Source organism: Filicampus tigris, chromosome 5 (genome assembly GCF_054856515.1).
Source record: "Filicampus tigris isolate MCC_2025a chromosome 5, RoL_Ftig_1.0, whole genome shotgun sequence".
In the NCBI taxonomy this organism is placed as follows: Eukaryota; Metazoa; Chordata; class Actinopteri; order Syngnathiformes; family Syngnathidae; genus Filicampus; species Filicampus tigris.
Window position 1 is genome coordinate 14,215,207 of NC_141221.1, and position 27,656 is coordinate 14,242,862.

The window sequence follows — 27,656 nt, forward strand, 5'->3', positions numbered from 1 at the left end:
GGAAGATCAGTCAGAATGCTCTAAACTGCGGCTAACACTCAATAGCGTCTCTTTTTTTAATGGGTCGCATTAAAAGAGTTCAAAAACAATTTTTTTGTTGTATTTTGGGAGGGCTGAAACGGATTACAAGTTAAAAAAAATATCTTAAGCATCGCTGTACTGAGAATATGAAAATTCAGTTTTTGCGGATCTTTTACAATCTTCACATTTTGAAAAGTGGTATTTTAAGGATTAAAAATTGAGAGAGAGAGAAAGAGAGAGAGCGCGCGAGAGAGAAAGATAGATAGAAAGAGGGAGAGAGAGAAATAGAGAGAGAGAGAGAGAGAGAGAGAGAGAGGGTACAGTAAAAGTTTGGGAACGTGCAACAATAGCTCCAAGGGGCGTGTCTCATTGGCGCAAAAGGAGAGCTGGTGCGCGCTCTTGGTCCACTTTAACGCATCACTAACTTCTCATTGTCACCCATCCCGGAACAGCGCCATGCTGTGTGGCGCTTCCGTGTAGCAAGACCCACGAGGACACTCTTTCAAAACACTTTCCACCCCGCCACACCAACCCACCTTGGAGAAGAAAATCGTATAATCTTGTGCGGCCGCGTGGTGCACCTTGGTCATGGGCGCGCACCATCGGAGCTCCGCGCGACTCGGATCTGTCCTGTCACTGTGCGGATGTTTGGTCTTACTGTGCGGGTTGACGGTGCCCCGAGTGGAGGCCGGCTGCCGGGAGCGTGACAGCCCCAACTGCTGCACCGGCCGGAACAACGACTGCTTCGAGTACACGCGGAGGAAGACGGTGTGCTACTGCGACACGTACTGTCACAAGACCGGAGACTGCTGCGACGACTACCAGAGTGTGTGCCAAATATCTGGTGAGTCGCCAAAGGACTTTTTGGAACTCCTGCAAAGCTGTGCCATCAGTTCGAATTTGAATTTCAACCCTGAATTTTCTTGACCGTAAAAAAAAAAAATAGAAAAAAAAAATGATAAAAATGGAGTGTCCAAAGTTCAATTCGTAGATAATTGGTAAAGAAATAAATGAATGAATAAAATAGAAATGAAACAGTGTTCTAAATTAGAATTGAAACACTGAAGCCACAAATATACACTGTAGTGCAGTTGTGCCTTGATATACGACTTTAATTCTTTTTTAATTTATTAATAAGGAAAAATAGCACTATAATATTGTACTCTCTAAAATAGTAAAATATAATAGTATTATAATTAACTACGAACAGATAACTGATGGGCATGTCTTTTAATAATATTAATGAGTCTTGACTATCTATATAAATAAAATGGTATTGCATTGTATACGACTAATGAAGTTCGTTGTGCTGCACAACATGGCCACTTGGAGGTGGTATATTACTGCCATTCAAACACAAACGAAGAAGAACATTTCTTCTTCTTCTACTATCAGTGCAAGTGACTGAGTAATTGTAGCTTTGCCGTAAAAAAGTCTCTTCAAGTGTAAGTATCCAATTATTTTAAAGTATGTATATGTGCAATTTCAATAGATGTTTTATGTTCACCGTTTACCTACGTATTTTGTCCTAATTTAGCTGCCGTACTTTGCAACCTTCTACTCATGCGCTGAAAGACTGAGACCGAGTTTTACTTTACAACTACTTTACTGACGTTTTAGTATAATTTTAAACAGCAAATTTGCCAAAACAACAACCCGTACTTCAGCGAGGACCGTAGGGTGCAAGTGTGGGTATTGGGATTGGGCCTGGGACACTGTAAAATTCATCATTTTCTTAGAGGACAAAGACTATGGCCCATAATGTTATTTTTGATTCACACTAAGGGCCTACTATGATACTGTATTTTATCGTTGGTCATGGTGGTGTTACTATTTCTTCATTTTCTGGTTGGTGTAAAAAGTTTAATAACCACGAAAGTAGGCTACAGATAATTTTCCAAAAGAAAAAGACTGGGAAAAGTACATAGGCCTACTGAATGAACTCCTTTACATAACACAAGTATTTGTCCTTCTGTACTGTACAACTGGGTTGTTAATTAGTTAATGTAACTGTTGCCTGCCTTTGGGTATAGCCATGACAGTGAAGTGCGTCAAGTGAAACATTCATGATGTTTGCTTTAAACCGTAGATGACCCCGTGAAAAGTGGCTCCTTTAGGGTCATCAGTGTATTGGTCAACTTTCTTAGCCTTTCACCTTCACATGAAAGCTTTAAAATGTACGGACTAGATGACACGAGAACTGCTCCAGAACTAATCCCTAACAACAATCCAGTCAATGGCCTTCATTAAATGCAGCAATACCACTTTACCTGTACTTGATAGGCTAATGAATATTGAATACTGTATATACGCCTTGCAATTGTGATGAAATTAATTTTAATCAAATACTATTGAGATACTGTTCAAATCACAAACTTTTATGGGACACGGCATATTTTTAACTCATATATAGCCCTGTTCCGAGTAACAACGTGTCATTATCGACATTTTAACATCCGACTGCAGGTTTTTCCTCTTGTGACACATTTCATTTGAATGTAGGCTGTAACACAAGCCACTTCAGTTCTGCGGTGTCTCAATCGGAACAAACTTGAGAACTCGAGTAGCATGCTACATAAAAACATCGCTATTTTACAGTGAAACATTTGAGGCAAATGTCAGAATTTTGTGAGAAAGACGACATCATACAATGAAGGCTTCTCCTCATGTGGCCTTCGCGGACCCCATAAAGCATGGTGAATTTGGATATCAGTGCCTTCAGTTAATTTGAGCTCAGCCAGGCGTGTATCCGCTAGGAGTGGAAACGGAAATGTAGTCTGTCACTCACTCGTGAATCCTCACAAACAACCAATCAGCAGCCAGCGTCAGGCTGGGGAAGGACTTTAATGAATGTACTACCATGCTATAGGTGTTCATGAACGAGTTAGCGTAGAAGCAGCCATCGCTCAGGTCTCCATGGAAACGAAGACTAGATTTGAAGGCCGCATGAATTTGGACGCAGGCGTGCGGTCGAGGCGCACCGGAAGTTCTGTCATGTGGCAGGCCTTTGGAGGATGTAGCCTACAAATTTGGGCACAGCAAATCATTACTTTTCTGAGAATAAAGGCATGCTATCACCAGAAAAAAATGGACAGTCGATTTTTATGAGAGTAGTTGTGATATTGTGGAGAAAAAGTTGTAATTTTCTTAAACAAATGTGATCTTTTCCAAATTTTGTGAGATAATAAAAAGATAATTGAAATATTAGGTACTTCTTCTAAAAAGTTGTTTTTGAGAGATTAAAAAGAAGACACTCGTGATATTGCAAGTAAAAAGTCATAATTTAACACAAAGTCGGAATTTTATGTGAATAAAGTCATAATCAGAAAAAAAATGATGGTGTCACAAGATACTTGATACACTTAATTTTTAAATTTCTAACATTTAACAGTTTTCTGTCAAGTGTGGCCGTAATATTCTTTTGTAGTACTAATTATAGAATCTTTGTTAACAACAACAGGCACTGACGCACCTGTCCAAAATGCAGCGTCACTATTGTAGTCATTGTGGGAAGGCATGCACCTTTAGCAGTGGAAAGTCATAAAATGGTCAAAAAGCAAGTTTGAGGTCATAAGGCTGAAGTCATGTTGCTGACTGATGCTATATAAGGACAAAGGAGTGCATGGGTGCCATGGAAACACACGGCCAAAGACGGTTGGGATTACAGTAGGGAAGTAAAAAAAAAAAAGCAGTGAGCGAGGTCCGCTCTCGTGGAGTGTGTGGAAACATCCCAAGGGGACATTGGAGGGATTGTGCGCCGTTGGACATTGTGTCTTAAGTGCTCACTAACAAGCACCTGCAGGGAACAATGGTGGATTCCAAGAGCTCTTAAAACATTGGCGAGCTTTCCACTTAAGGGAGCACACACACTTCACACACACTTTATGTATGCGTACTCAACCTTGGCTTGACCCATACTTGACTAAGTAACAAAAATACACCTTGCTGTGGAAATTTACTGTAAAACAGAAAACAAAGAAAATAACGTTCTCATTACATTCGTTTGCTAGCTTAATGCTAACTAACACAAAAGGCAGGGCTAGTATCGATGTAGCTGTAATTCTAAACCTTTGAACAGCTAATATTTGAACACAAGCGGTAGTAAAATATGTAAATGTCATACAATAATGCTCAAATACTGTATATTCTCTCTGTTCTGTGAAAAATTGCTATTATTACAGCTTGTTTGCGGCGTTTTTCTGTGTTTCGTCATCAAATGTACATGTACCGGTAGTACGTCTGTAACCAGGGACTGTTTCAATAATGAACAAAATAATGAAGTCCATATGACATTTATGAATAAAATATGACTATATTTGACAGTATATCGTGGGAATTGGGTTCTCAGTTTAACCAGGTAAGGCAATTAAGAACACTTTTTCATTTATAATGCCGCCCAGGAGGCAATTTAGGGTTCAGTGTCTTTCCCAAAGACACTTTGACGACGGATAGTCTGAGCCTCTGCTGACTCTTCGCTCACTGGACGACCTGCCCTACCAATTCAGGCAGTCACCCATAAAAAAAAAAAAAACCACACAATTTTGAATAACTTTCCTACAAAATGACAAACACAGAGTTAGCCGTAGTATAATAAATAGTAATAAATTCACAAAGATGGTCTCGTCTAAGGCCAATAAACTACAGTCATATTAGTCGTTCTTTGCAGAGGATAAATAATATATGCCTGTGAATCTTGTTACATGTGTTGCTGTACTGTTTGTGTTCAAGTATCCCTAACTTAAAGGTTATTAGAACACACTGATCCAATGTGTTTTCATTAGCCAATCTTTGGCGTTTTGCGTTGTGTGTGAGCATTTAGCTAGTGGATTTTGTAAGTTATGTGATTTGGTTGAATACACTATTTCTATAAGGCAGCGCCGTATTCTGCATTTGTCGGTTAAATATTTTTGACTTTTTTCAATGAGTGAGCTTTTGTTTCTTTAGAATTGCATGACAGGCTGGTTCAAATGCTCCACAGGCCATAGGTTCCCCACCCAGCTCTTTAAGCTCCACTTCTTGTTTTCACCTTGCAGTAAGTGAGTCTCTGGTATAAGGTCAAAAGGTTTATATGGCGTTTTTACCAAGTTATGTCACACCCAGCCAGAGGCTATCAACTTGATCCACACCGTATGTAGGCTCCCAGGATACGCTCAGGGAAGCAGCCCGAGTTGGTGTTGAGTCACCATAGTGTAGATGAGTGCTTTGGAGAGGAGCAGCTGCTTTCTGGCACGTTAGCTAGCGTCCGCCGTGTGCATTTTTACTCGCGTTGTAAGATTTTGCAGGTTTTCCTCATTTCTGTGTTAATAAGTCAACTTTGAAGAGAAATTGTAACATAGAACATTCATCATGATAAAAATGATTGTTGTAATGTGTATTTTCCATCCAAGCATTTTCGGAATCATCTACTAGGTCTGGGCGATATGACCTCTGTAAAGTAGCTCTAACACAACCATGACCCTGAATACATACACCATGTACAAAATGTCCATGGTGTCTGCGCTGTGCAGGATTCATTAGGATTCCCTAAAGGATGCGAGTTTGATAAGACGGTCTGCTGTATCTTGAAGTAAAAAAAAAAAAAAACACACACACACCCGGACTTCCTGTGTGTGCAACATACAACTCATGTTCTTGGCTCCGTTCCACACGAGACTCCACCTGGACTTATCAGATTGCGATGCTGCAGGTCTGCTCTACATCAACATCTGTCTGGAACCCGCGGCGGCTGCGACCCGGAATTGATTTTTCAGTTGGCCGCCATCATGGCCACCTTGTATGACACCGTTGCACACAAACAGTTTCGCAGCAGGACATGGCGCTTGCTTGTGTGTGGACCAATAGGACCAATATCTGGACCAATAGTGGGAAAACGTTTGTGTTCAAGAGCCAAGTAGTGAATGTGAACCACTATCTATCATGATCTATGATCCGTGTGATTGATTGGCAGCCACTCCAGTGTGTCGTCTGCCTTTTGCCCAAAGTCAGTCGCATTTTAGAATTTGTAAAGTTATTCCAATGGAAAATCAAGCTAACAACTGTAATTATAATATGGTTTAAGCACTCTCTTCTCTCTTAACTTGCGTGACAGAAAATACATTGTTGATCAGTGATGTAAAAGTGACAATCGCTGCTAGCTAGTTGGTGTCTATAGTTAGCCAGCGGCTAGCGCTAGTTGCTAGCGTTAGCTTTTGTCCTGTGAGTGTGATGTTGATAAACCAAGGGTCACCAACAAGATAGACTAGTTAGCGTTAGCCCCAAAGTAGCTGTAAAGTAGCTCTTAAAGTAGCTCATCAGTGAGAGAACATTTTGATTTTCTCCGAATGTTGTGCAAGTGATTATTTGAACATGTGAACACTGGCAGAGGAGAGTTGCACATTGATATTTATGGTTCTTAATTATTGTGAGAAATCATTAACACAAGCAGTGTTGTCACATTAATTGATTACTATGATTATTAATATGAACATTATTAAAGGTAATTTTAGCACATTTGTCATTTCAGAATTGTGTATCTAACTGGTAGCCATTCACATTAATCAGCAAACAAGAAGTAGAACTCGGTTTCAAAAAGCTCTGTGACCCCTTTGATAAACAATTTGTAGCTTCTCATTCACAATGTCGAATGTTTAAAAAAAAATCCGATTTTTTTTTTTTTTTTTTTTCCTCAATTGATTTTTTTACAAAGCACAAAGTGGATGTTCAGACTGTTTTGAACTTGCGTCCGAATCAATCGAGAGCACTCTCGTGTTTCACAGTCAGTCATCCTCAGTCCAGTGATGCAAGAAAAAATGGTGGTGCCTGGTAGTTGCAGAGATGGGAAGTAAAAACCCTGCCACAATTTGGCTCTAGCCACAGGTGCTTCTACTCAACTGGCAGGTAAACGATCTCCCTGAGAGATCGCCTGCGCTTTTTACTTTTTGTACCTGGATTTCCCAGCTCTGGGTAGTTGTTGTCTTCAGTTTGCCCCACCAGTTCACTCATCATTCATCTGGCACCTCCACTTTTCTTCTCGCCTCTGGGGAACTGTATGTTGTCACTTCCTGACCCGGACGCTCACTCCTCGCTCTTCCTGCCTTCCATCCCACATGTTCCCGTCTTTGACCCGCGTGCAGTCGATGTTTTTACCGAGAAGGCTTGAAACGGGCCAGCTGGACCAACAGCTGTACGCTCCCAACTGCGATATATGCATGTTTCTGCTTGCAATTTTTGGGGTTGTTGTTGTTCCTTCAAACACCTTGTTTATCAAGGTGTCGCTATTGCATCACATGTCTCAACTTTTTAAACATCTTAATGGGAAAATTTGGAAGAGCACAAGTTAGTAGTAGTAGTGGTGGTAAAAGAAGTAACAGTCATGTTTATAATTGAAAAATAATAATAATTTCACAGTTTCAAAGGCACAATTTTCTACCCTGTACCGTCCGTCTGTAACGCGGAAACACCATTCATGTAAAAATAAGAAAATGAAAAAAAAAATGGAGATTCACAGACACCGACGATATGCACATATTTTGTATTTCATATGCAGTCTTCAGTAAGGATGAGCTCATCTCAATTTACTCACAAATATACGACTGTGCGCAATCTGATCCTGCTTAGTTGAACCCAAAGCTATGTTTCTGTAGTATGAATGGAAAAAGGTGGTTACACAGGTAAATAGTTCCCTCTTCTTTCCATCCTTTTTTGCGTTGTGCTTAGCCGTTTGTACGATTTTGTGTACTGTTTGTATAAATCCCGGACAACTGGGTTCAATAATTCTCAACAGGAACTCAAGCCACAAATCCACTTTAGAAGTTGGCAACTTGGCAAACAAGGGATGCAAGCGAGACCATTCTTGATTTATTTAAGGCGTTAGTGTTGTAAAACATCTAAATTTACAAACAGTATTAGGCACTGTACTTATTGTACTTCAAAGTCTGTGGACTGATCTACAGTACCCGTATTTGTGTTAGGGTTAAGTTAGGGTGTGGTTGGTTGCTTTTAAAATAATAGTTTTGTTCAGTTTTTAGTACACACTACTCACTGTGATGTTTTTTTAATCTTGCACACAATAAATACACATTAACTCATTCACTGCCCTTGACGTATTTATTTGTCTTTTCACAGTCCTGCCATTCAATCCCAGAAAATTATATATATATTTTTTTTTCTTCAAATTTTTTTCAAATATTTGGGTAAAAGACAATCTGAAAATGTCTGGCAGTGAATGAGTTAAAAAAACAATTAAAACTAGTGCTAAAATTAATAAGAACTAAACTAAAATGAAGCATTTAAAAAAAAAACTAAATCTAATAAAAACAAACAAACCTTGAATGCACCTCACACTCACAGAAATTTGGTCTATGTGGTAAACCTGGTAAGGCTCTTGAACGCATCTCACATGCACTACAATTAGGACCAGGCTCTAAGCCCTGTTCATGAATGTGTCTCACATTTACTACATTTTCCATCAAAATGCAATCCCTGGCATTGGTTCAGTTTTGAATAGTCTTGATCAAGTTGGTAGTGATCCTTAAACGCACCTCGGACCAACTTCAACTTAGACAAATTTGTAACACTTGGTGCCAGTTCTTGAACGCACCTCACACGTGGCCCACCTTGGACCAAATTACAAATTCATGATGTAGTTCTTGAACGCACCTGATACCCACCTCAATTTGAATTAACCCTTGGTGACGGTTCTTGAATGCATCTCACGTGCACCATCATTTGGATCAAGTTCTAACCTGTCATAATGGTTCTTAAACGCATATTTAGTACAATTTGGACCACTTGGAACCCCTTTTGATATTTATTGAACGCACCTCATGTGCGTTTACTGCGCTTGTGATGAGCCTTGATAATTGTTTTGTCTGTCAGAAAACATTTATGTGCGAACCTGTTATTATCAGTCCTGTTAGCAGCCTTGGAGTCCACCCCCGTATCTCTGGCAGGGAGGGTGTCTGAGTTTTTTTTTGGGGTGGGGGGGGCTCTGTTGTCCCCCCGAGAACAGCTGGACATCTGGGTCCCATCAGCCTGGAGGAGGTACAGAAGAGAAGGGGGTGGGAGTGTGTTCCGAAAGAGACAGATGGAGGGAAAGGAGAAGGTGATTAAGGGAGAAGGAGATAAAGCAAATTGTCCAAGCAGCTCTGATAAGTCCTTTGTCACGGCACCCTAAAATGGAAGCAGAATGGAGGCCAGGGTGAAAAAGAAAGCTGAGCGAGCTAAAAAGGTAGATAGCGCACAATTATCGCAGAGTGTGACTGGAGATGTTGCGACAAGCCGGGGGACAAAAGTGCTGATTTGGGGTACACATTCGGTGGTTTGCTCAATTTCACGATGTTTGTGTGAAGTTCTGCCAGGGACAATTACTGGAAGTGCCTCCAAGCAAGACCGTTTACCCTCTATTATTATTTCTCTCTGTGTGGACCAAAAACATCATTGCTTTTGTGTATAGAAGCCATGTGTTTTGGCTCATCTCAAATCAAACCGGAATAACATTCAGTAGAGTGCAGACCTCTGCCATGGTTGAACTTGTAAAGTTAAAAAATAACTAATAGTGTCGTAGTTTTGTTAGCCTGTGGTACATTTCTGCATTCAGCAATGTGTGCTCTGATAGGAATGAGGCAGTACGGCTTTTATTCCGAAGACGCATAGCAACACCTGGTGCAGCCTAATAGTGTCATTAAGATGTTCAGTGCACAGAGGATCTACACATATAGAGACACACAACTGACCAGTGGCGGCTCGTCAATACAGGGTGCGAGGGCGCCGCACAGTGAAAGGGACAAAAATTGAATTCTGGTTTTAGACGAGCAGCATAAATAGCAGAGCTGGGCATTTTACAAAAAATTTGCGGTTGGTTTATCGCCTACAGCCGGGGTACCCTTCCATCGTCCGTTTATCCGCCATTTTGTCGACTATCATTTTAAATGGGCTTCCGTTAGTGTTTCCGACTACTAACCCAAAAATATGCTTGGGTCCCCCAGGTGTCAGACCAGATAATTGATAATTGGGTATTTTCCGATTTCTTTTCAGGAATTTTCTTCCCCACGTTTCCCCCTTTCCCCGTAGGGAAAATGTAAAGAATTTTTAACGGCATTTTCGGAAGAATCTTTGAGGGTTTGTAAAAAAACAACAACAAAAAACCCAAACATGTTTTGTTGTGCGGACTCCTGAGATATCCTTGAATTTTTTTTTTTTAGAGTGTGCTGCCTGAATGTTTCAAATGAGGGCTAATTTGGGGGCGAGGGGGTGGTTTGGTGCTCGACACGCTGACAAAAACCACTTGTTTTCTCCACGCGGGGTGAGAGGTCAGAGGTGGTGGCTGCGAGCCGAGCGGCGGGTCAGACTGTCAGCAGGGTTTAACACGTGGGTGGCGACTCTTGTCTCTTGTCGCACTGCCCGTACCAGAAACAGAGAGCAGGACCACCGCGGCTAGACAATTACCTCCTGACCTCTGGTGAGCTCGGCTCACAGGACGCCATGCTGCTACCTACCTCCCCCTCGGGTGCGGGAACTCGCCGACCCTATCCATTTCATTGTACGCCCTTTTCATCCGAGACCCTAATTGGCCGTGTGGCCCACAGCGAAGAGAAACAAAAGTGTGCGTGTGTGTGAGGGGTGGATAAGAAGAAGAATGAGCAGGAAGTTGGCACCAGATGAATCAAAAATAAAAGTACAAGTGCGTTTTCCAGTGATGACTGCAAATGGACTGAGCCCAAGTAGGTTGACAAATGAGTATGTGTGTATGTGTGCGGTGATCTGGGAAAGGCGGGTGTCAGGTGGGCAGCACTAATGTGCAGGAATGCAGAGATTCCACAGTGGCTTTGTGGACTGGCTGTGTCACTGAGACAGCCCCCCCCCCCCCCGACTCCACCATGGGAATGAACAGAGCGCAGCGGCACCTTGAAAGCTCTCTCGGTCCACACACACGCGCGCACAATGAAGATGGAGTGGCCATGCGGCGAGTCACGCCTTAGTTCATGGTTCTCCATCCTCTCCTTGGCCCGGATGCACCTGCTCTCCTCATTGTCCATTTGCTCCTCATAGAAATCTGTCCATTTTCACTGTTTATCCCTTGAAAAAAAATGATTTTATTTCTAATTTAATTGCCATCAAAATTTCTTATTTCAGATATATTTAAAGGGGAAGTCAACCCAAAGAGTTTCTTTCCAAGTATACGGAAGACAACTTTCAAGTGTACATTTTTACTGATCTCTGTTTACATGTGCTTCCCTAGCAGCCATTGACTGTGTGGTGGGCTCATGGGGACCCTGGTCATCGTGCACGTCTCCATGTGGGGTGGGCAGCACCGAAAGGAGTCGCCAAGTGTCCGTGCCGCCTAGAAATGGGGGGACGCCCTGCCCGGACCTCAAACAGCGCCGTGGGTGCTTCGGAAACAATGCGATATGCAGTTCGGCGAAAGGTGAGACTGCCACTCTGTTCAGTATTAATGCCCTCCTCTGGGGCATTTTGAGATCCGTTACACATTTACTGTATAGGCAACACATGTCCCATGAAGAAACTGTGCACAGCTGTGTAGAATCACTTTCCTAGGAAGTGAAAAGAACTACACGACTAGCACTTAGCAGAGGTGGCAGAAGTATTCCCATTTTGTACTTAAAGGGGAAGTCAACACAAACATATTTTTTTCAAGAATATGTTCTATGCAGGCCCACTAGTTGAAACACGTGTTTGTGGAATATGAGAAATCCACCCGTTTTTAGCTTCAGAAAATAGGTGAGCTGTGATTGGTCGTTACCTGAGCAACTGTGATGTGATTTTCAAGTTGACAGAAGTTACAAAATGGCAGCCCTTTGAGATCGCTAAAAACTGGTGGATTAACGCTTATTCCACTAGCGCAATATTTATCAGAATGCCGTATTTCAACTAGTGGGCCTGCATAGAACATATTCTTGAAAAAAAAATGTTTGGGTTGACTTGCCCTTTAAGCAGAAGTACAAATAACTTTGTCAAGAAATAATTACTGATTAAACTCCTTCAATTAAATAAAATTAAAATGGTACCATTCCCGGCGGCACAGTGGTCGACTGGTTAGCACGTCTGCCTCACAGTTCAGAGGTCGTGGGTTCGATCCCGGCTCCGGCCTACCTGTGTGGAGTTTGCATGTTCTCCCTGTGCCTGCGTGGGTTTTCTCCGGGTACTCGGGTTTCCTCCCACATTCCAAAAACATGCATGCTAGGTTAATTGAACACTCTAAATTGCCCCTAAGTGTGATTGTGAGCGCGGATGTTTGTTTGTCTCTGTATGCCCTGTGATTGGCTGGCAACCAATTCAGGGTGTCCCCCGCCTACTGCCCGAAGACTGCTGGGATAGACTCCAGCACTCCCCGCGACCCTTGTGAGGATAAGCGGTATAGATAATGGCTGGATGGTACCATTCCACCAAGTCGGTGCTATTTGTCATCTGTTGGCAATCAATCAAGATCGTGAGCACGGATGACTTTTAAATGTGGGGAGGAAAAGTAAAAAGTTGACTGAGCCTCAAGCACATTTTTGTTTCTTATTTGCATTTCCACCACCTTTCTGGGCTGCAGAGGTGGCGAAGATCCTTCCAGATTCCTTCAAGAGGAACTTTAAGGACCCTTGGAGGAGGCCTCACATGCTAATGAAGGAGGAGAAAGCCAGGTAAGGTCGGCAAACAGCAACTTCCTGTTCGGTGTAAATTCCACCGAACAAACAATGTATCCAATAGGAAATACTTTAATTAAAAATAATCTGTACCTGGGCCAAGGTATTTTAAGTAAGTTTATAATAATCTTAATAAGTGTGCAAGTGTAAAATTAGGCAATTACTGTTGATTGTATAATGTAATGATTCTCCAAGCCCACTAATAGCGAAAATATACTTGTAATTGATGCCCATGGAAATGCAGTGGAGAAAAAAAAGGTTATATAGCCAATATATATTTTTGACAAAAAACAGTTAGTAATGGGGGTTGAAACCCTCCAAAACAAACAAACAAATAAAAACAGCCCCGAAAAACTTATGACAAAGAAATAACTACAAATATGTCAATCTGTGAGTGTCAAAGTACTCCCTCTAGTGGTACGCAAATAAATCGCTGCCCACATACCGTTTGCATTTAGCTATGAAAACAATTTGTTTTAAAATATTTGTTCAGGTACTATTTTTATGTAACTTTTGTTTACAGTACATTTGAATCTAATCTTTAAGTACAGTTGTTTTATCTTCCGATATTTAAGCAGTTTTAATGTTCAAACTGTGCATAATGTTACAGTGCCTTACAATATTCTTTTTAGGAATAAAAAATCTAATTTTTGATGAAAACTTGGTCCTACAACGCTACTGAATGTTACTGGCGTGTCTGGATTTGATTTCCATGACAACCGGGGATGCAGCCTATGCTTTTCTGCCTCTCAGGATCTCATCAACAAATGTATGCGTAAAGGCCTTTTCACACTGCACTTACTTTTCTTGGTGATCACTGTGGCGTGGACGACGAAGCTTGCCCGTATTTGAGAATGATAGCGGCTCTACAAACTTCAAAAACATTTTTTTTGTGTGCAAATTTAGAGGCAAATTTTCCCTGAAGGTTTGAACTGAATTCCAAATGATATGCTTTAGAATCCCTCTGTTTTAGAGTTTCCACTGCATAATCACTCATGCATTCAGTGAGCGTTTGATTACAGCTGAAGTGTTTTGTTCGAAACAACAAAGTCCAATTGTGTTCATGTTACATAGACGTTTCTCATCATTTACTCCCAGGCTTGATTATAACCCTTCTATTATTTAAATGGGATGCGCTGATAGAAGTTAGAAAGATCAGACTAATTCAACTTTGTGCTCCAACAAGACTTGAGGAAAAGTGCCAGTGCCAAAGTTGTCATAGCAACCAGAGCCTTGAGAATGCTTTGGCTGTAAAATGAACAGTGTCCATGTGCATCATGATCTGGCCTGTGCTGATAAAGCCGCTGTAATCCAGGTTTAACAAAAAAAAAAAAAAAAAAAGGTACAGCCGTCCTTCTTGGATGTGGTCTCTGTTGTGATTGCAGATGTTCTCAGAGACCAGGATATAAAGTCATGGCTGTTTTCCAAGAAAGCCTTACAGCCTTTCTCGCTGATTAAAAGTGACATTGGACTCCCATGTTTTCAATGACTTTCAGGGCCCTGGATGCACATTACTCAAGAAAATAAGAAAGTCATGGATGAGGAAGCGGATTAAAAGTGTGCTCTGGTGCCTTAAAAGGTCCCTGATGTTGTCAGGAAACTGACATAGATAATAACTTGGAAAGTCAGTGACACAATCGAAATAATTGAGCTTTCGGGAAGATGGGAATTAGCCTTTCAGTCATCTTAGCTAACATAGTTTCTTCCCCAATTTAGCAAATTGTTGGCAACACTATTAGTAGTTCAAAAAAGAAAAAGAGAGAATATTTTTAAGGTCAGCAAAGCTTCAAGAAACAGATGCCTAATCACGGATACGATTAAAGCCGAATGTTTTTTTTTTGTTTTTTTTATACAGCTGTGTGCCCAAAATTCAATTTGTACAACCACATCGAAAATAATATTACCAGAAAAATGTCATCATTTAAAATGTTATCATTTTAGCAATTTTATGTGTAGATGATAGCTACACTAGTCAATTAATATATGGCAGAGAAGGAAAGTGCATGCTACTCATCTCAACCTGTTGGCTTTGCTTCGGAATTTTGTCATTCACTCATAATAATATGAATGTATTTTTTGTAGGACTTTTTTATTTTTATTTTTTTTAATGTGACTCTTCTTGTAAAATTGCAATGTTTCCATTTAAATGTGGCCTTAATTAATTAAAGTAAATAAAAAATTTATCAACTCAACATTTTTCATTGTGAGATTTAAGAACAACTGGAACAATCTTCTAATGAACTCTAAAAGGCGTAGGCAGCCAGTGGAGGGAGGTCAGAATAGGAATAGCTCCGAAGATGTGGCAAAAGCTTTTTAATTCTTGACATTCTTTTTAGCTGTGTCATTATTGTATGTTTTTATAAAGTGTAATATTATGGAGTGGAATAGCTCCTATTCTGACCTGTGCTCCCTCTTACGTGTTCCAGTTAAAAGCCGAGCTATTCTGCTGATATAACATATAACACATAAGAGTTGATTCATATTTTTAGTCCTTGTAAAGGGTAGTGAAATCAATGTTTCTCATTTCAGTAAAGAAGGAAAAAAAACGAAATGGAAGTGTTATCTCAGAGCAAACCCTCAGTGGGATGATGTTTTGTCACAGATGACTGAATGAGGGACAAAACAAATAGAGTGGAGTACAAAGCGTCCGCCAGAGAACACATTATTATTGTCTCCGGAGCGCAGGCGGAGCTGTGTTGATATTAGGATATGCTGCAGGTGACATGACACTGCTGGATCACCTTCAAATGACACTGCTCTGTTATCTGAGCCTCGATTGCCCTTTTGTCTGCCTCGAGGCGCCATTAAAACACAGCTTGCTGCCGTGGATTTCCTCTATCTGTCGAGCCAGGTTCACCCACCAAAAGTCTGCTTTTATTGTTGGTGTTTGTGAGGGGAAAAAAAAAAAACCGACGACAGCAGTTCTTGACCAGACTGTTTGGGTACAAACAATTAAAAGTCACTTTTGTATTATTGCCACTTTAAATAACTTGGCTTTTTTTTTTTTTGCAGCTATTGTGTGTATTTTAGGGTGAAACAAGCGAGTGCGGCGTGCAAACTGAAACTGTGGAGTGCCCAGCTGGTGAGAGAGCGGCTGGTGTGCGCAGAATGCCAGAGTGACGCCATGTCCAAGTCAGACCGATGTGGAGGAGACGGTCTGGAGGGCACCAGGTAAACCAAATTCGGAATACATTTTGATGTATATTTTGTTGAGCATAGGCTTTAAGGGGGAAAGTCATCCCAAAAATGCTCTTTATAATAATATCTTTTATGTGCCTCCACTAGTCTAAACACGGTATTGGGATAAACATTACATTTGTGGAATATGAGTTAAAGCAGCAAAATCCTTCTGTTTTTAGCTATCTCCAGGGGCGGCCATTTTGCCACTTTCTGTCAACTAAAAACGGCATCACAGTTGCTCAAGGCTCAGATAACAACCAATCACGGCTCACCCGTTGTCTGAAGCTGAGTCATGGCAATATGGCCGCCCCCTAGGATGGACAAAAACAGCTGGATTTTGCTGCTTAATCCATATAACATAAAGACAATATTGTAATTAATAATATCGCAACCAAAAAGAATTGCAATTCCCTATCAATGCCACGAGTATATTTTTTTTCTCTCAGACAAGGCTATGGCCTGACGAAATGACTCCTCAAAATCAGTATTATATTGCCCCCTGGTGGCAAGGCACACACCAAAAGGAGCAGCACAATGTCCATTGACGTAAAAGATGTGGCAAAAGCTTTTTAATTCTTGACATTCTTTTTAGCTGTGTCATTATTGTATCTTTTTATAAAGTGTAATATTATGGAGTGGTATTTTTCTTATTCAAACCACATTACAGAACAGATTAACATGTACATAAAACAATATTCAAATTCATCAAACGCATTGAGATGCACCTGTCGTTTCTGCTGCCTTTTCTAGAACCTTCTGGTCAGCAGCTTCCGCCGTAGGCTGCCACGGGTCGTGGGTGCGAGAGTCGTCGTCCAAAGGCTGCCGATGTCCCCCTTATTCTGTCCTCTTTGTGTGAGCAGCCATGTGACCAGCACACGTCCGCGTGGAAGGACCGCATTGTCCTCAACAGCTTCTGCAAAAAAACGTGCAGAGCCTTGCCAGTCAAGCCCTCGCATCCAGAAATCCTGGATGGGTTTACTCAAGGAGATCAACCGCATCCTGCCACTTTTTTTTTTTTTTTTGATCTTCCACCTCATACTCTGTACTGTATTGCTAACTACGCACGCAGCTAACCTTGCAAATAACTTCAAATTTTACTGCCACCTTGTTTTACTTTTTCTCCTCCAAAGCACAGCAACCTCTGTATACTGTATATTTTTACCTCTCTGCTATCTACCTCCATAAATGCAAGTGCGTTTTGATAATGCGTCACGTATAAATATGCAAAATACTTAGCTTTATACATTTTCTACTTTTGATTGTGTCATGTGTCATGTAATGTAGTGACACTTTTTTTTTTTTTTTAATCTAGATGTTTTTACACTAAATGACTGCGCTCCGATTAAGCCCCGATTCACCGCTTCTTTGCCCAACGTTTTACTCTCCATGTCACTATAGTGGAACGTAAAAAAAACAACTCGGAATTCAGCACAAATGTTAGGTACAGTATAAATAAGAATCTCAAGTGGCAAAGAGCAAGTGATCATGACCATAGAACGGCGTATGTTTTCTGGTCAACATAATGATTAAAAGAAGAAAAAAAAACAGGATATTCTGCCTAAAGTCGGCTGTGTTTTGTGTTGGTGTGAAAAGACTCACCTCCCAGGCGCAAGGTGTAAACTCAGCACAGTCTTCACCATGTCATTGGTCATCAAGGGTGAGTACACGTCTTATTGTTTTGATATTTTATCCTAACAGCTTTTGACTTCTTTTTACACAAAGAATGTCAAAAAGTGAAATGCGTGGCGAGTAGTGATTATGCTTATTCATTCACTTTCGAAAAAGAATATAAGGATGAAATACAGTGGTGCTTTGCGATACGACTCATCCAACTCGCGGGTTTTTGTAGAAAGACAAATGTAGAAAGACAATATAACAGTACACACAGGCATTTATTCTTTTGTTACAAGAAGGCGTACTGAACAAAAAAACGTAATCTCAAGGCGCCACTTATAAATAGAAAAATGTTCTTAACGTTACCAGACTAAAGATACATTTTTTTATCCTGTATGTTTATGTGTGTAATATTGTGATTTTTTTTTTTTTTTTTAATTTCTCCCCCCAAAAATTGTATTCTCGTAAATCTTTTCTTGGACTATCATGACTTTATTTTCGTATTCTTGCACTCCCCCTCCCACACACAAAATGTACACCTTTATTTTCATACTTTTCATTTTGGCCCTATAATCCTTTGTGTATCTGCCACTCTTCATCAGTGTTAAGAATGACAACACTTATTCCTTTTTAGCTTTTATAGTTGCATCATTTTCCACTTTTGTGACAGTTAAGAATGTTAAAATGTAACTTAAAGAAAAGGTCAACCCAAACATATTTTTTTCAATATGTTCTATGCAAGCCCACTAGTTAAAACAAGGCATTCCGATTAATATTGTGTTTGTAATCCACCTGTTTTTAACAGGAAATGGCCGCCAGTCTACTGAAAATGACATCACAACTGCTCAGGGCTCAGGTAACGACCAATCACGGCTCACGTTTTCTGAAGATGAGCCGTGGTTGGTCGTTACCTGAGCCCTGAGCAGTTGTGATGTCATTTTCAGTCGACAGAAATGACAAAATGAGATGGCTAAAAACGGGTGGACTAACTCTTATTCCACAAACGCAATATTAATCGGAATGCCTTGTTTTAACTAGTGGGCTTGCATAGAACATATTATTGAAAAAAATATGTTCAGATGTACTCTAGGTCAATTATTTCCAATAGAAAAAAATTTTTTAAATATCAACAGAACTCAAAAATAATACTAATAGTCAGGTATGAGCAGAAATTTCTCAGGTGCTTGGGTTTTGTCTCCAATCTGTCTCTTCTAATGATCCGTCATTGCAGTCTGAAATAGCTCAAAACAATCCAACAGCTCTTTTAGCTGAATGTTATTGCGGGGGGTGGGGGGGGTGTCCATTTGAGAGAACTTCAGCATCCTCAAGGAATTGCTGGTTTTCTCTCCCTCCCTCTTTCAATTAGCTTTGTGAGAGTCAAGTTCAATAAAGTAAGGCTATGTTTACACTTCTTTCCAGGCGGCCACAGCAGCCCCCACTTACCTAAAACCAACCACGGCAATCACGGCCTGCATGTTTGTCCCTCCTTTTCCTATGAGCGCCCCATTTTTTTCATGCTGGCCTGAAATGTGGTTGCAGTGGCTGTCAGAAACATAATGTGAATGTAGCCTAAGTATCCAGGCCTCCTTCTTACTCTAGTTTTTATTCATTAACAAGACATAAAGGTCAGACAGCACTTCGCTTGTGCAGTTTTGTGTGTGTGTGTGTGTGTGTTTTCTTTTCCTCGGAAGAAATAGCAGATTAACATAACATTCCTGACTTGAACAACACAGGTCATTCAAGCGCATGAATTCCAAATACCACACACACACACACACACACACACACATACACACACCAGAAAGTTCCTTCAAGTGGAAAGCTGTGATTTGTTGTTCTCTCGCCACATATCTGTGTATTTATTTATTATAAAACAATGACTGTTAGCACAGCGCGGCATCCTTTGTACACTGTTCATTACTGAAAATAAACTATACCTGTCACATATTCCAATGTGAGCCCCAATATGTTTTGATTGATAGTCATCCTTATTTGTCAAATTCCATTTATTATTATTGTTATTGTTGTTGTTTTTGTTGTTTCGGCCTCTGTGCAACTCCGTATGTGATGTTAATTATATCCCTCCCACTTTGACTGCTGTTTACTGACAGCAGTTAAGAGGAGAATGCAGACAAGTGTAGGTAAGCGCATTCAAACATCAATATAATTTTACTGCATTCTCCACATTCTGGCTCGCGGCATCAAACGGGTTGACGACAGGTCAAATGACTAACTTGTGTATACTATCTTTTTTTTTTTTTTTTGCAATTTAGGGAAGATGTAGATGTGATGTCAGAGACCCTGTGTGGGAAACACAAGGCACCTGAGTTAAGAGAATGTCTTTTTGTACAATAGTTTATTTTGGTGACTGAACTTGTATAGGATATGGAAAACTGTCAAGTTTCAATAGAGTGGCAGCTAGTGCAGTTACAGTCCGTCACTAACTCGCCATAGAAAATAGTAGCTTGCAAACAAACAAGCAAAAGTTCGGCATGATTAAAAAAAAAAAAAAACGTTTTAGATTAATTTCTTTTCTCTTTGTGCTATTAGAGTCATAATGGAATCATCCCCCACTCCAGATCATTAAAAATGGTACAGTTGCTCAGGTAATGACAAATCACGGCTCACCTGTTTTCTGAGGCTGAGCCACAAACAACTGTGATGTCATTTTCAGTCAACAGAAGTGACAAAATGGCCGCCCCCTGAGATGGCTCAAAACAGGTGGATTTTGCTGCTTAACTCATATTCCACAAACGCAATATTCACCAGAATGCCTTGTTTTAACTAGTGAGCCTGCATAGAACATATTCTTTAAAACAAATGTTCGGTTTGACTAAGTGATTCAAATTCGGTTTGAAATTCACAGATATTTGCTGAATTTAACCCTTTCATACACAGTGGTCACTACAGTGGACAGCTATTTAAAAGTTGCTTCGCCTATATTTAGTCGTCTAAAACATATATTTATGTTTTAAATAATTACATCAAATCATAATTAATGCATGAAAAGGTTAAAATATTTTTACAAATTTAGATGAATTAATATAGGCGAAAGCAACTTTTAAATAGCTGTCCACTCTAGTGACCACTGCGCATGAAAGGGTTAAGGAGTCTAAAAAAAATGTCAAAGGAATTGTATGATTTCAAATGAAAATAAGTGAAAATAAACGATGCCACGATTCAATTTTCCTGAGTGAACGAACAAAATGAGCGTCTTCCATTTGAATCCTCCGAGTGACTTTGTCTCCGCTCATGCTTGTTTTGGCTTGTTTCATCCACTTCAACTTCACCTCCTTTAGCAATCTTTACCTGACAACTACACAACTGCCCTCAGTCAGCACAATTCTTCTCTCTTTCTACACGTGTGCTGTCATCCCATCTGTCCGCCCCCTATGAAGCACCCTCAAACCGCCCCCCCCCCCTCCCCACCCTCAACGCCCGCCATTCCCCAGGCTCTACCGCTAACCCGTCCTCCAAAGGGCAGGAAGGCCCATCTCTGGCCCGGTGCCTGATGGGCTCCGACAGCAGTGTGTTCTGGGATTAGGCCCCGTGAAAGGGGGGCATTCCAGTACCAGCGGCCTTTGTGACAGGCGACACACTGTTTGCTTTTGACAAGACAGCTGTTCAAAGCCCTCTCGACCCCGCGCACGGTGTGAAGGGAAAGCTTTCAAGGGGTGACTTCCGTTTTTTGCTTTTGTTGGTGGTGGATGTGCTATGACAGATTCTGTACCTGCAGTCACCACCTGTATTTGCACCAGCTCTTTCTATCCATCATCACAATTTATCTAAGATACCCATTTATCAATCCAACTGTTCTTCCATCCATCTTTGTTTGCGCTTTGTAGTATTTTTATGGATACAAGTATAACAATAGTATAATATACAACTAATTTCACAGTATTAGCAACATTCTTATTTCACTTGAGGGAAGAGGGACAAGAGGATTTGGCTTGATAATGCTGTTCGCTTAGCGACAGTGTCATGAACGTACGTATTGGGTGTATTATAATTAAATAATCACTGGCAATAATATTACACTTCCTACTTATCTATATACTTGGAAGTCCTGACTAGGAACGGCTAATAGGAGGAGTTGGTGGTTGGTGCACAAAATTAATGTTAGAATTTTGTAAATTTAATTCATGAACCACTTATACTTGTTTAAAAATTGTATTACTTAATTATAACAATATACCATATCCTCACACGGAGCATTTTATTGAAACAAGACGATATACTTTTTCTAAATTAAAAATAATATTGAACAAAGTTGGGGTTAGCATGTTGGCTTGGCCCTCAGCAAGTGTCCCAGTCTCTCATGTGGCCCCTTTGCAAAATGAATGAATTGCCCAACCCTGTTATATGTGTTTAATTAAAAGTGTTAGTATAATTTTAAAATTGAGTTTAAAGACCTTAAAGGAAAAAAAAAAACCAAGTGCAGTAAATGCTATAAACCCGTTCCTATGGTGTATTTAAAGTATTTCTGTATTTGACTTATTGCTGGGGTGTCTGGCACGTATACGTCTGGCATGTATACCCCACGAGTGGAGTGTGGATTATTGCACTAAACGGTTTTAAATTGCGCCTGCCTTGCGAGCAGCACAGCATATTCACCATTATTAACAATACCTGCTTGCTTTAGCAAATTCATTTCAGAGGCAGACATGTTGTTAGAGGGGCCTTTCAGCTCAGGGCCCCTCATTTTAGCCGGTCCCCCGTTAGGTTCTCTGTGTGTTTAGCAAAGTCTTGACCGTAATTTAACAGTCATACTAATGAAGGCTTGCATTTACCCGTTGCCAGCTGCTCCTTCCACACAGGAATGATAATGAATAGACGTTGGCGTGAGGTCTGAACACAACACTACAGCTGGTGTACAACACACACTACGCGTGATGATCTTTTAGATGTAAACCTTTACTGGCCTGTTCGTAAATGATTGTTTTCACGTTCATTTGTCGTGTTTTCTAATGCAGTAGATGGGTCATTCAAAAATTGGAGGGTAGTTTCTGTCTGTTTAGCCATCTAGAAGAGGAAAAAAGCTAAATGACTCTGTAGAAATGACATCACCAAGATAATTAGCTTCCGCCCCCCTATTTCCATATTTTTTCCCCAATATTTTCAGCCGCAATGGAATGTTTCAGCCAAACCAAAGAAATGTGGTTGCATATAAGATCAGAAAAATATATTATTCATATCATTTCATATAAAAATGTTTCTTTTTTAAACATTTTATTTGATAAATTTGTTCATGGCCAGTTAGCACAGCAGCTAACACAGCTAGCTGTCACTCTTGAGCAAAAATTTTGAAAATTAGCATTGAGATGCAACTAGGGCCGTCAAAGTTCAAGTATTAACTATGGAGATTAATTAAAATTTGATAACGCACCAAAAAAAAAAATACCTCAGTTAACTCAGTTTTATTTACTTCCTGTGGCAGCTGACCTCTGCTCACATTGCAGCTTAGAGGATAGTCACTGTCGCACAGACGGACTTTTACGTAGTTTTTCTTTAAAAAGTTACTCGACGGCTCATTGGACAAATCCAAAATAATTTGCCCACTTTGAAAAGCCAAATTCAAATGCCATATTAGTTGTACATCTTTGGTGTTATTGTTCAACGGTTATATTTTACAGGAAAATAATCGTATTCAATGATCAAAGAAAGCTATTAGAACAGTCTTTGACTCAAACTTTTATTTTTTTCCACATTAATTCCAAGATTTTATTAAAGTAAATATCGGTTCCAAGCTTTGTTAAACATTGTAGTTGAAAAATACGATTAATCACGATCAATTATAGAACATTTTTTAGATTAGTTAGTTAAAAAAATTTAATCGCTTGACAGCACTAGATGCAACCCTATATCTGTAGTTTGTGCAAACCTAAAATCAACTGTAAAGTACTTACTCAGCATTATTTTTAAAAAACGTTTTCAGGTGCCTGAATATTCCTAAGGTTTCACAAAACACGGCAAAATATAGTATGTGACAAATATCTCATAAAAAGTGTTGATGGCTGAGCTGGACAACTATAAAATAAATGGTATATTTAAAAAAATGTTAATGCATAAATTGTCCTCCAATTCTGGATTGACCCAAATGAACTTTCCGCAGGTTGTCAGTGGTTTTGTGTTTTAAAGCAAATTTTGTGATTAACAACACTAATGCAAATTGATTTAAACACGTTGGCTCCACCTTGTGGTGGTAAAGCTCATCCTCCATTTGGCTCCAATTTACAAAAAAAGAAATTCAAGATCAAATGTGCGATGCAGGTGATATTCCTTCAACTTTAATGATATATTCAAATGATTCCAGTTCACTCACATTTGCCATTCGCCTTTTACACCGTAACATTCAATTTTGATCGAAACAATCAGTGCATAAAAGTAAGGAATAAAAGATGAGATTTTTTTGCTGAGTCAAACTGATGTTGGGTTGTCATCAGAAATTACCACAAAAAAAATGTTAACAGCTGTATGTATAAAAGTGTAAGGCAGCATGTTTTTGTATATATTGTTTGGAAGCAGAGGTGCATCACGATAAATCAGAATATCATAGAAAAGTCCATTTAAGTAATTTGATTCAAAAAGTGAAGCTTTATATTTATTAAACTCATTAACAACAATAATTTTTCTGGTAACCCTTTCCTAAATAATTTCCATATAAAAATCCTTTTCGATGTTTCATATCGTCGCTGTCATGTGAAAAACAGTTATCTCCATTTTTTTTCATTTTCTTATTTTTACATGAATGGTGTTTCTGCGTCACAGACATCGCATTAATGTGAAAATTATTGTTTTTCACAGGACAGCGACGATATGTAATATTCAAATTTCTCAAATGGCGTTTTGTTTTATTTTGCTGGCTTTAAGCTTGAACCCTCATCCTGAAATATAATTTCAGTATCTGCAGTAAATCTATATTTGTGTTTCACTTTCTGAATTGAACTACGAAAATGAATTAAATTTTGCACAATATTCAAATTTACTGAGATGCACGTGTATGAAGACCACTTCCAAATACAAACACTGAGTCTTCCTTTTAATGCACATAAATGAGATGTAGCAGGATGGGTGGGCGACACATTTACATAAAAAATGAACAAGAAAAAAAAAAATTGTAATAATCTGCAAGTTTTTTCTTGATCGGGACAGAATGGAAAATCAAGCGGCGACTTGTAAAATGTCAGTGAGGTTTGAAGTCCAAAGAGTTTGTTTTATTTGAGCCTTTTAATCTGCTGGTTTGTGTTATTGATCTTTATGTCCATCTTGTCCACTTTGTTGAACAGAGAATCGATGGAGTCATCCTGGCTGTCAATCTCAGACTGCAGACCCAAGCCGATGTTCTTAAGACGGCTCAAACCATCTGCCATTTCATCTAGAAGATCAAAATAACATACAACAGTAAACTGAATGGACGAATAAAATCCCACTCTATAGCAGATTTTTCGGGCAAACGTCCATGTTTTTTGGTTTTGTGTTGAAACTGGGGCTGAACAATGAATCAAATTCAAATCCACATTGCGATTTAGTAGAGTGCAAATCGAAAAGACCGCAATTTGACATTAACAAAGCCACAGATTTGCTTGCATTATTGATATAATCTGATTGATGTGTTACAGACACGTTTACGGCACATTTGTTTGGTAGAATTTTGGTTGTTGTAGTGAACAAGACTGCAAGCAAAATCGTTTCATAAATAAACAACTTCAATTGAAGTAGATAAATTGTCTTTCATATCAATTTCATGGTTCATTTGACTTTATTTCAGCGTAAGACTAACCTATAAAACCAACATATTTATGTATAATAAATCTTATACAGTTTACTGTAACAAAAAAAAAACACGGGATAAGGACCTTGAAAAAAAAACATTGCATATTATATCGCAATACCAATATTGAGGTGGCAAAAAATATCACAATTAGATTAATGTACAAAATTGTTCGTCCCATTTACTATGCATTTAAAAAGGGTGTTAAAATAACTTTCTATGTACATACCGCAGTATAGGAGGGGTATTTTAACGCTTAATCAATTATTTTTCCCTCATGATCAAATGCAATTTCTATACATGTGATACTTGTACGAAACTCCCGCGATCAATGTCGGAATTTTGAGCATGTACCTAAATTGTTGTCCAAGGTCTGGTGAGCTTGTCGAAGGTGTTTGTTCTGAGGATATCCATTTTGTCCGGAGGAGCCGCCATCTACCGATGCCGCTGCTCCAAACCCTAAAAAAAAAAAAAAACGGATGTCAGAGTACACTTGAGGTTGTAATTCACGTCTATTGTCAGGTGTTTATATCCATAAGAGCGCACCTCCTGTCTGCAGCTTTCTTAGATTGGGATGACTTGCTTGGTATTTGTCTTCTTGCCCTCTGCTGGTGGCCAAGGCATTCTGTAGCCTGAAGAAAGAGGAAAGCACTGTATTAATGAATAATACAAATAACTCCAATCACGGCCAACACACTGGTGCTGAGATGATCATACCAAAATGCTTTTGCGGGATATGAAGCCCATGCCAAACAAACAGATAAGTGTTGTAAACTTCAACTGTGAGGCATTTTCAGCCCATCAAAAGGCTGGCGGAAGACATTTCTGCAAAAGGCTCAAGAAATGAGCGAGGGAAATGGGGGATTATACAGACTTGACTGGAGTCAGACTTGAGTTGCCAATTTTAGGACTTGGTATTGGCTTGCCTGAAATATGAAAGACTTAACTGACTTGAACTAGCGGTACATGACTTGACAAATTATTTCAATTGCCCCTTTCTGTGAAGTTAAGTAGTAGAGTATTCGGGTTTGTTTTATTTAAAAAGAGACATATGCATTACTTAATATTCTTTCAATGTTAAATAATTCCTTAAATAATTAAAGGTTGCCGTCAGGTGTTCACCTGTCATTGGCCACATAGGGCTTGGGTTCCTCTGGGGGAGGTTTGGGCTGGTCAGGTTTGCTCTTGAAGTAACCGACCAGGCCGCCCCAAACACTCTTGATGCTGTTGATGTGCTTCTGGCTGGTCTTCAGGTCCTCATCCATGTTGTCCAACATTTTGTCCGTCCTTTTCAGAACTTCCCCCTGACGCATCAGCTCCTACGCAAACGACAATGGGGACTTGAAGATGATGACTACGCAACCCTCCACGTGCCGGACAAATACGATTAGCGTGACATAGTACCTCCGCTGTTTCTACACCCATCTTCTCAGATTCGTAGATGAGGCCAACCGAACGGTAGCTGCTGTCCACCGCGGACTGAGCTGTGCGCATCACTTCCTGCTGGAGGTAGCGCTGTCGCCTCTCCGCGTCGCTCAGTCCGCTGTCATCGTCGGAGGCCCTGTTTGAAGGCCGGAAGCTCTCTTCATCATCATCGTCGTCTGCAAACGGGTTGTGGGACTTTGGATAAGCCATCTGAGGGGCACACAAACACACTTGTCACAACTCTGTGCCTAATTTTGAGCTTCCATGACACATCGGATCACAGTTTCGACGTTTCATGACACACAGTTTTGTCTGGCAAGATTCTGTAGTTCTTTCACAGGCATGTAACTGCATCTCCCTCCTATTATGAAAAGCAATACATATCCCTTGACGTATGAATTCAATTTGTTCTATGAACACGCTCGTAACCCAAAACACAAATCCTCTTTCCTCATTGAAATGAACACAAATAGCTTTAATCCATTCTAGCACCACACAAACAACACATCAAAAATAGAAGAATCAAATAGAAGAGCACGCGATCCTGAAGCTTTTTTTTTATTTGACACCTCTCTCTGAAACAAACCCAAGACATTATATTCGCTAGAGTCCAACGGTTTACACATGAAATTTAATATTCTGTGTCAACTGATGATACGATCATAATGCTATGTATATGGGGAAACTACTGTAATCAAGTAATGTAAGTTCGCTTAACGACAACTGCCAGAGAAAAACCACAGCCACAGGCAAGAAGTAAGCCACGTATCAACAATGCCCGCATATCCACCTAGAATACATTATGCCTGACACAAAAGATTAAAAAGATGAATAACAACCATAAAAAGAACAAACCTCTGCCCGATGATCTAACTGCTGTTGCTAGGTCAGCTGACTGAGTTTAACACTTCCTGTATGACGTCCCCACGTCTTGCGGACCCGGATGGTAATGCTGCGTGACAAAAACGCATCAAAATAATTCGAACGTTCGCAAAAATGTAGTAATAACCAAACAT

The 27,656-nt window shown here is 39.9% G+C and overlaps 2 protein-coding genes across 3 annotated transcripts; one reads left to right on the top strand and one right to left on the bottom strand.

Moving 5' to 3' along the window:
* Window positions 1–398: 398 nt before the first annotated feature.
* On the top strand, window positions 399–18,252 carry LOC147147378 (somatomedin-B and thrombospondin type-1 domain-containing protein). 2 transcript variants are annotated; one of them, XM_086030951.1, is made up of 5 exons: window positions 399–865; window positions 11,240–11,425; window positions 12,557–12,647; window positions 15,663–15,821; window positions 16,581–18,252. In XM_086030951.1, exons 1-5 carry the CDS (start codon window positions 610–612, stop codon window positions 16,684–16,686), a joined length of 798 nt encoding a protein of 265 aa, XP_085887077.1. In that variant the 5' UTR covers window positions 399–609; the 3' UTR covers window positions 16,687–18,252. The 2 variants fall into 2 exon arrangements, with proteins under 2 accessions (XP_085887077.1, XP_085887078.1); XM_086030952.1 differs by having other exon boundaries at window positions 11,243–11,425.
* Window positions 18,253–23,704: 5,452 nt separating this feature from the next.
* Window positions 23,705–27,602, bottom strand: snap29 (synaptosome associated protein 29). The gene is made up of 6 exons (XM_086029884.1): window positions 27,496–27,602; window positions 26,620–26,850; window positions 26,338–26,534; window positions 25,762–25,847; window positions 25,570–25,674; window positions 23,705–24,819 (listed from the first exon to the last, which is right to left on the bottom strand). The coding sequence occupies exons 2-6, from the start codon at window positions 26,848–26,850 to the stop codon at window positions 24,659–24,661; spliced, it is 780 nt and encodes a 259-aa protein (XP_085886010.1). The 5' UTR covers window positions 27,496–27,602; the 3' UTR covers window positions 23,705–24,658.
* Window positions 27,603–27,656: the final 54 nt, after the last annotated feature.